General features: G+C 41.1%; 2 protein-coding genes and 1 long non-coding RNA gene across 3 annotated transcripts; 1 reads left to right on the top strand and 2 right to left on the bottom strand.

The window, feature by feature from the left end:
* Window positions 1-1,163: 1,163 nt before the first annotated feature.
* Window positions 1,164-2,206, bottom strand: LOC136353705 (uncharacterized). Its single transcript, XR_010737083.1, has 2 exons — window positions 1,545-2,206; window positions 1,164-1,396 (listed from the first exon to the last, which is right to left on the bottom strand). It is a non-coding gene; the product is annotated as an uncharacterized lncRNA (long non-coding RNA).
* Window positions 2,207-2,777: 571 nt separating this feature from the next.
* Window positions 2,778-3,446, bottom strand: LOC4348608 (small ribosomal subunit protein eS17x). Its single transcript, XM_015759294.3, has one exon. The coding sequence runs from the start codon at window positions 3,425-3,427 to the stop codon at window positions 3,002-3,004; it is 426 nt and encodes a 141-aa protein (XP_015614780.1). The 5' UTR covers window positions 3,428-3,446; the 3' UTR covers window positions 2,778-3,001.
* A 279-nt stretch (window positions 3,447-3,725) lies between these two features.
* LOC9267764 (uncharacterized) lies at window positions 3,726-7,541 on the top strand. The gene is made up of 14 exons (XM_015757811.3): window positions 3,726-3,864; window positions 3,956-4,000; window positions 4,116-4,214; window positions 4,632-4,742; window positions 5,076-5,250; window positions 5,371-5,427; window positions 5,608-5,744; window positions 5,836-5,895; window positions 5,981-6,058; window positions 6,230-6,303; window positions 6,392-6,456; window positions 6,812-6,888; window positions 6,979-7,062; window positions 7,151-7,541. The coding sequence occupies exons 1-14, from the start codon at window positions 3,781-3,783 to the stop codon at window positions 7,172-7,174; spliced, it is 1,170 nt and encodes a 389-aa protein (XP_015613297.1). The 5' UTR covers window positions 3,726-3,780; the 3' UTR covers window positions 7,175-7,541.
* Window positions 7,542-9,374: the final 1,833 nt, after the last annotated feature.

Here is a 9,374-nt window from a genome sequence, read left to right as displayed (position 1 = left end):
GGATCCAAGGCTAGCAGGGGCCTAGCCTGGCCTGGCAAGGACAGTCGTTTGGAATCAGAAAAAAATCCTAGCCCATGGGGGCGAGCTAGCCCATAGGAGCGAGAAAAGGATAGCTCACAAGGGAGAGCCGAATCGGCTCGCCTCCGACGGCAAGCTCCTCGCGTGAAAAAAGTTGTTGATAAGGATGAAGCGATTTTTCTCAAAAGTTGTTACCTTCTTCAACAACCAGCCCCCCAATTTCGTCCTACTCCTCCACTCTTCGCCAAAGAATCGGGCTTGCAGATCTCGTCGCTCTCTTCCCCCACTCTTGGCTGAACTATAGGGCTCATAGATCCGGTCAATTTGCAATCACCCTCCTCCCCTTGCCGAACTTTCAAGCATCCTCGATTCATCTGCAGTAATCCCGTGCCCATATATAAATGCAGTAGAGCCTCCGGCCTCCACGCAGTAAATCGGAGAGCAAGGCCAACTCGATTTGAGGAGAGCATGTTCTTGCAGAAGATTGCTACTGGACACAAGATTGCTCGTGGTGAGAACTGAGAAGCTCCCAGATTTGATTTCTTCCGCCGATGGCGCCTCGTCTATCTAGATTTGCAGGTACGAGGACTTTTTTTCTTTTATTAAAGCTCTCCATCTTCCTGCCATGGATGGATGTATACGAGCTGTCTATGTTGCTTCATGTACTATTTCCACATCCAGTAATCTTGCTTTGGGCCTTTGGTGCTGGATTCTGATTTTGCATTAATGGGGATTGTCGATGGTATGGGCTGTAGTAGCTAGGAACTTTCTGGCCGTCGGCACCAAGCATGATGGAAGACAACTTGTATTTAAAGAAGTCCATCATGAGGAATGTGCAAAGCAAATTAATGGCAAGTATCACACAAACTTCACAAGTCGACAAGTTTATCACAAGTTGAAGGCTCAGTGGAAGGTGATTATGGAGGCAAAGAATTTGAGCGGGGCCAACTTTGATGATGTTGAGAAAAAAATCCTATATGATGAGATTGAAGTTGTTCGAATGACTAATGTGAGTGTTCTAACTATTCTTTCCTTGCAAATAACTATCGTGTTTACATATAATATGGATGTTTATGTTTCTGATATTTTTCTTGTCATGTGTAGGCCAAAGATAAAAGGGCTAAATTCATTAACGTCCCCATACGTTGGTACGATGAAATGGAGTTTATTTTTCAAGACAAGCATGCAACAGGGGAATTTAATGTTCTGCAAACACCATATGACCATCCAATGACTGAAGATGATGATTTTATTGGTGATAAAAATGGCAGTCCTGGTGATGTTGACCCTTCATCAAATTATGACTCAGATTGTCTTCCAGATCAAGAGAACAATACTGGAAGTAGCTCATCTTCTAGGCGTGCAAAAGGTAGAAAATCTGATAAAGGTAAAAGAGTTAGAACTGATGATAATGTGGTTTATGAGATAACAGGGGCTACAGATAATATGTCTGAAACCATGTGTTTCACACATATAACACATCCAAATGAATCCCTATTAAGATAATTGATGAGATGACGGAATACCCTGTCATGGTTCGACTTGAGCTGCAGACTTATCTCGCGACCCATGAGAATATAGCTGCCATGTTGAAGGGTAAGCCACTGGATTCTATTAAGGAATATGTGACCCAATGGATAATACAAAACTATCCAGCTGCTATGTAATTTCTTTGCTGAGATGTTTGAATAATTACTATGCATTCAAGCTAAATAGTTTAAGAATGAAACATGCACTTTAGATATTATTTAAATAATTGATATGCTTTAGTTCGAACTTGTAATAAAGTAGTTCAAAAAGATGTTTGATTGTTTCAAGGAATTCTTTTAGCATATAGCTTTGCCCTTTTTACTACTTCTATCCGTATTATTCTTGTGGCCAAGTTAACTGTGGAAGAATCTATAGTGTTCTTGTGACAAAGCCATAAGTTAAAAAAATTTGATCTGTGTGCAATATTATTTTGCTCAATATGAAAAGAAGCGGCACAAAATACTCTAAAGAGAAAGATGATTCGTTGAAGCAACCAAACGGCTAGCCACTAATTCTTGCCATAGAAAGCACACCAACCAAACAAAGGGTATATGGCAAGCCTGGCAAGCTGGCAACGAGTTGGCTTGCCCTTACCCAGCTAGGCTAGCTGGGCAATGGAACCAAACAGACCCTACCATACCAAAGACCAGCAATTCAGAACAAAAATGCTCTTAGAATTCTACAGATTTTGGCACGAGAATTCAACAGATATGACAGTTTAGTTCCTCCAAAGAAGGAAAATATAAGTATGATAGGTGCAAACTAAGGAGACCTAGCTACTCCAAATCCAAAAGCATTTTAGATCAGGAAAATCAAGAACATCAGAGTATAGAATTTCGCAAGGCAATTGCAGTCATAGATGGATAGCACTGTACCAACTCAAATGATCAAAGAATCACAACCTGCATAATTGTTCACCAATTTCTACCCTATTCTAGAGACAACAATGAAACCAATTCTCCTATATTAAGGTTCATTGAGTTAATAGAATTCTACCCTATTCCACAGACAATAAAACCAACTCTAAGCTCTCCCATATGTTACACTCAATGAAACGAAATCCTATGTTAAGGTTCATTGGGTTATATAGTCTATAGTAACACTAATTATCAACAACTTTAACAAACCAATCAAACATTTTCTACGCGATATACAGAGCAAGGTATATAACTCATACCAAGACATCAATTTGAAGAACACATGAACAAGCAATTACAACACAAGGAGCATATGGGAATTTCATGGTAATATATCGAATCACTCAAGATTTCACCAGTGCGATAGAAAAAGATAATCATGTCCACCAAAACACATGGTAACTTAAAGCATCATCATCACGGCTAAGTTCAAAATCTTGAAAGCAACCATAGATCTAAAGACAAAACATAGAACTCAGTAGTACGCAGAGCTAGGCGAGCCATGGCGACGACGGCGGCGAAGAGGCGACGACGATCTAGACGCGGTCGCGGCGGGGGCCACCGTACGGCGGGCGGGAGTAGGTCGGCGCGGAGACCTCTTGCTGGCGCTCGACGCCGGGGAGGTCGGCCATGCCGAGCGCGGCGAGCATCTCCATGGTCTCCTTGTCGACGCGGATCTCCTCCACCTCGAGCGCCGACTTCTCCGGGACGAAGTCCATGCGGCGCTCGCGCTCCTCCTCCTGCAGCTTCAGCGAGATGCCCCGCACGGGCCCGCGCTGGATGCGGCGCATCAGGTGGGTGGTGAACCCGGCCACCTTGTTGCGCAGCCGCTTCGACGGCAGGATGGACACCTCCTCGAGCACCTTCTTGTTGGTGTGGAAGTCGAGCGTCATCCGCGAGTAGTACTTCTCGATCACCTGCCTCGAGGTCTTCTTCACCGTCTTGGTCCGCACGCGACCCATGGCTGCTCCTCTCCTTCTCCGGCGACGGCGGCGGCGGCGGCGCGGGTGGCTACTTGCGGCGGCGGCGGCGGCGAGGGTGGATTAGGGCAGAGGTTTTGGGGGAGGAGGGAGAGAGGAGCTATTTATAAGGGAGGCGGCGGAGTGGGGGCTAGGGTTTGGGTGGGATCTCAGCCGTCGGATCTGAATCGACGGTCGAGTTCGTTCGATGGAGATTCGGCTTCCGCGGATGGGCCTTTTGGGCCGGAAGGGTTTGGGCTGGCAAGGCCCAGTATATGGCCCCGTGGGAGTTTTTTTTTTTTTTGGCTCGTCGAGTGGAGAGGAAGAGGAAGCGGGAGCTCACCGGCGCGGCGGCGATGGCGGCGGAGGCGGAGGCGGCGGCGCTGCCGCAGCTGCAGCTGCAGCTTCTCTCGCTCGTCTCCGAGCACCGGCTCCTCCGCGTGAGCTTTGCTTGCCGATCATCCAATGCCTTGTCGGATCTTCCTCTTCCTCTCGTAGTGCTGATTCCTCTTCCATTTTACGGTTTCGCAGGAGCGGGAGCGTGCGGCGCGCGAGGAGCTCCACGCCGCCAGCCAAGTCTCTCTCTCTCTTACTCTACGGACTGTGATTGGATTCTCTGTTTGCTGGGGATTAGGGTTTTGGGTCGAATTTGCTGATGCGTGGTGGGGGTTTTGGTGTGGAATTTGAGCAGAGATGGAAGGAGGCGGAGGAGGGGCACCGTCGGGAGACGCGGGAGCTGCGTGCGGAGGTGGCGGCGAGGGACGACGCGCTCCGTCGGCTCGAGTCCAGGGTTCGTTCTGCTTAGCCCCTTCACAACTCTCAATTTCGCCAAGTAGCTTGTGTTCTCGTCTCATGGATTTGGGTAGAGCTCATGTGTTGGATTATGTTACAGTTTAATGCCTAACTAAATTACAGTCCCTAACTTAAACACATTGTGATCATGCTGGTGTTTGCCATGTTGTGTTTCGTGGCGATTATACCAACATTTGGGGCTGTTTGGGCCAGTTGTCTATCATAGTGTAGATTTGTACTTTTACTACCGAATCGTAACAATGACTAGTCCTGGTGCTTGGTTGATTAGGTAGAAGCAGCACTTGATTTTTGATATGCATGTTATGTCACATCACACCGTGGATGCTTCATTCTTCCCCTAGTGCTTGGTTTGTACCTATTCAACAGAGGTTCATTGCAATACCTTTTTTTACAGATAAAATGCCTTGAAAATGAAAATGAGCAGCTGGAGAAAAACGAAAAGGAGTTAAAAGATAACATGGAGGGACTGCTTCAATCAAAGGAGGCTTTCATAAAACATTACGAGGCAGGTGTTTACCTTTATTTTCCCCCTTCCTTCTGTAGTAGTTTATATGGAGCTGAACTCATTTTTTATGTTTTCTCTCCATGCTAAACTTTTGGTCTTTGTAATAATTGCATATTTATGTGAGGCTACTTGCCATTAATATCATAGTTTTTCCTTAACAATTGCTATGCATTTGTAAGACTAGAGTGTATCTGGAGTCTGCTTTATTGTACATTGTCTAATCTGTCATATAATTCTGCCCTGTTCTTGCTTCTGACATTTGCATTAATTATGAATTACCTGTATGTGGAATCAAACTGATTATCGGCTCATGATACCATGTTTGATAGGCAGGACTCTGCTTGTTCTCTGCAATGGACTATCCAGATGAAGGATAAACAGATTGCTGTGATTTCAGAAAAGCTGAATGCTCATCTGGCTTTATTTAGTTCAGTAGGAAAGGAAGTCGCTGCGGTGAAACAAGTACTCGGTAATGTGAAATGTCTAGTTGGCGACAAGGAAAATGTAGGTATGCAAATGGCTGAAACATCTTATTCTACTATTGTTTTACCAAATGATTGTCTTTTTATTTTTTATTGCACTAATGTGCATTCTTTAGATACTTATCTGTGTTATGTTGCAATTTCAGTTTCTGACTTGAAGGGTAAAGTAGAGAAGATTTCTGTGCTTGAGAAAGATTTTGTTGGTATGTTGCTTCTTGTAGTCAGATTGCAATTTCCATATGTTGATAATGATGACCATATATAAGTTGATATCCTTTTTAAGATCTGCTGTTCTAAATGTGATTTTTCATTAAAATCTGCTGTTCTAAATGTGATTTTTCATTAAAATCTGCTGTTCTAAATGTGATTTTTCACTTATGCAGAAAAACTTAGGTTTTTCGAAGAAAAAATTAATGATTACCAGCTTGAACTCCGGAATAGGGCGAGGTTGATATATGAATTGAGGGAACGCCTTGAGGCTGAGAAACTCAACACCAAATTTCAGCCCAAACTAGAAGAAATATCCATTTCTACTGAGTTAAAAGTCATTGCAGTCAATCTTAGTTTCTATTGATCTCATTTGGTTGGTTGCGTCTCCTTAACGATGTTACCTTAGGAAATCTTTATTGGTGAAGGATGAGATTATTGAGAGACTGACTTCAGAGAAGCAGGTTATTCAGTTATAGCATAACGCCTTTCCAATTTCTCTGAAACTCCAAAAATCTAAGTTGATATTTACTGTTTTTCTTTATTTAGGCAATGCTTATGGAGCTTCACAACATGGAGATTGCTTTACATAAATTTCAAGACATATTTGACAGTATTGGGCATGAGGTGAGACCATATGAGATGCAAATATTGAAAGCTTCAATTGCATATTTGCATTATCTCCTGTGTGCATTTCTTGGTACAAGTCCTGCTTGCAGGATTGTTCTTCCTAATATATAATTTGTTTGGCTTCTTTTATTTAAAACCAAGTATCTCTCTAAACTATCTGTATACCAGGTAATAAAAAGAAGCTCACCTGTTTCTAATAGTCAGGATGTAACAGAAGATGTGAATAGAGAAAAACTAGAAAGGTGATGCTCCATTCAATACTTTCAATTCTCATCAAGAAAGTTATATGAATTACAGTCTTAATGCTATTAATTTATCATGTGCAAACAGCATTCCAGGTAGTCAGTGTGAACCAGCTAATGAGCATACCGTGATACCTGTTTTTGATGAAGCAGGTACTATCATTTCTTAGAGAGCTTTTTAATATTTCTTACAAGTTCCTTGGTGGCTCCATTGTCGTAAGAATATAAGATATTAATAACCTGTTCTGGCATGTCTGTTAATTTTATATTTCCTTCCAGAATTTCTGAACTCTGTTCCTTCAATGTTTACTATTTTTTTTTTCAATTACATAGTTAGTTACTCGATTACTTTGTGCATTATCCTTGGAGATAACAATAACATGGTTATTTCTTTAGTCAAATATATACCACTGTACCATTGTCACATCTTCCATTAACCTCTCATTTTTGAGGTTTCTGTTTGTGAACATAAATCTTCTCGATCACTGAGTTTGTATATCATCAACAGCAACTACTCCGAACATAGAAGGTCAGTCGGAAATTGACCCAGGCAGAAAACAAGTACAAAGCCAGTCATCCCTTATGGCAAGTATACATATGATTATATCGATTTTCTGGCAATGCTACTATTCTCCCATTTTCATAGTCTTAAGTGATTTCTCCACATGAATGCAGCATTCTGCTTTGCCGTCTCCAGAGCCAGCAAATGCAAATGCCGAAACAGCTGACTGCCTACATGGATCCGAAGATATTGACATGGTAAAAACACAAAACACACTCCTTCGTTGTCTACTGCTATGCCCTGAAGTTGGTCCTTATGTGTGTTCACTTCACTTGTTATTTACAGGATAATTCATCTCCAGGACGGTGAATTGATTATGTGAATCCGAACCTTGAGTCACAAAAACAGCCCTGAATTACAACTGGGCTTCCCTCTGGTGGCATGGCGCTGAGTCTGCAAATCTCCAATGCCCAGCATCGCAGCTCATGACCTCCTCTGCTCACAGCCGATTGATTTCTTGTCTGTATAGCATGTTAAGTCCAGTTAGCCCCTAAAGGTCAGAAGGAAGATTGGGTGCTGCATTTTGGTTTTTGTTTTTTCAACTTCAAATTTGTGATATCTAGCTAGTGATGGGTAGTTGGGACATGCAAGAACTCACTGCGCTGTGTATTCCATTGTGTCAGATCTCTTCAACAATATGACACTAATGATGAATACTACGGATGATTTCAGACTAGCAGACTTGTATATTGTGTGACATGCTCGCTTCAAGGAAGCTAAGAGTTGGGGTTTAGAATTTAAATCTGCAACACCAATATATTAATAATTAGCGTGGGTTAACATGGTTGAAGCCTCTTTAGCATCGACGATTTTACTATCAAATCCAATAGAATTTTTTTTTAAGAAAAATGAAATGTTTACCGTTGATTTAGACCATCAAAAGCTTGGAGTTGAAACTGAGTCGGAATCAGGACAGAGGATTAACCCTAAAACATTTTCGACTGCAAACCCAAACTAACCTATCTAAACCCATCCAAACAGTGATCATGCTAAATCGAGAAGTTATCAAATAGAAATGTGGTGTTCATCCAATGCTAACCAGAATTCAGACATTTAGACTGCAGGTTTTCCATCACTTAATGATTTTTTCAAACGGTTTTGCTATTTCACTTGTGATAGATTTTTGGTTCCCGTCTTTCGATTTTTCGTCAGTAAGATCTTGCATCCAGATTCATGCTCATGTATATCCAATTTATAGTTACCCTCGATTACAGAGCACTTATACTTGGCTATAGAGAATTTGTACTTAGTTACAATTTACTAAAATTAGATTTTACAAGTGTTTTTTTTTATCTCTAGATATACGGTTTTTTTTTACATTTTTGTCATTTTTCATTCAAAATGGGTTATATCCATTGATTAAAAGTTCTGTAAGATTTGAAGCTCCAATTTATCCAAAGATCAATAGGTACTCCCCTTTTTCAAAGGTTTTGCTATTTTACTTGTGACAGATTTTATTTTTACTTTGTAGGATCTTGCATCAAGATTCATGTTGCTGTATATCCAACTTACACTTTCGCTACTTCTTGTTGGGATCAAATCCCTCTTGCACGGAAAATGGAGCGATCCATTAGAGCATGATTAATTAAAGAGTAAATTGCATTGCTGGTACACAAACTTGTTAGAATGGTACAATTTAGTATATAAACTTGTAAAATGCCCGTTTTAGTATACGAACTTGCCTAGTTCGTGCGAACGAGGACCAAAATATCATTGCTCGTTTTTTTTTCATCTTTTTTCTACTATCACTATGTCATATTCTATTTTTTATTGGAGAGGTGTATGTCTAATAGCAATCTTCTCAGATATATGTTTACATAGTATCCTAATTAGTCCATGAATCAATAAGATTAGCCATATAATGTCCTTTTCGCCTTCATCCGCATGCATTAAACAAGTTCATGCACCAAAACGAGCATTTTACAAGTTCGTGCACTAGATTGCACCCATCTGACATGTTCGTGTACCGACGATGCAATTTACTCTTAATTAAATATTAGCTAATTCTTTTTGAAAAATGGATCAAAATGATTTTTAAGCAACTTTCGTATGGAAAATTTTTTGCAAAAAATAGACTGTTTAGTAGTTTGAAAAGCGTGCCCATAAAAACGAGAAGAGTGAGTAGGGAACTCATGCAAAGAAACTCCGCCTTACATTCAGTTGTTTTGCACTTACACTTAGTTACAGTGCATCAAAAAAAATTTTAGAAACATGTTTTTTTTCTAGATTTACGATTTTAGACATGTTTGTCTCTTTTCTTTTTTATTTTACTTATAATTTGTTATATCCATTCTTTGAAATTTTCGCAAGATTTGAAACTATAAATTTATCGAAAGATCGATAGGTAAAAAGAAAATGAAACTAAAGAAAAGTAGCTTATCTGATGGGCCGAGTCAGCCGGCCTGGCCCGGCCTAACAGGCCACCAACCCACTCAGCTCAGCTCCCTCTATATAAACCACCCGAGACGAACCCTAGGGTTTTCACCCTCGCCTCCACTCCTTCCTCCTC

This window comes from Oryza sativa, chromosome 10, assembly GCF_034140825.1.
Source record: "Oryza sativa Japonica Group chromosome 10, ASM3414082v1".
NCBI lineage: Eukaryota > Viridiplantae > Streptophyta > Magnoliopsida > Poales > Poaceae > Oryza > Oryza sativa.
This window is presented reverse-complemented; position numbering and strand designations above follow the sequence as displayed.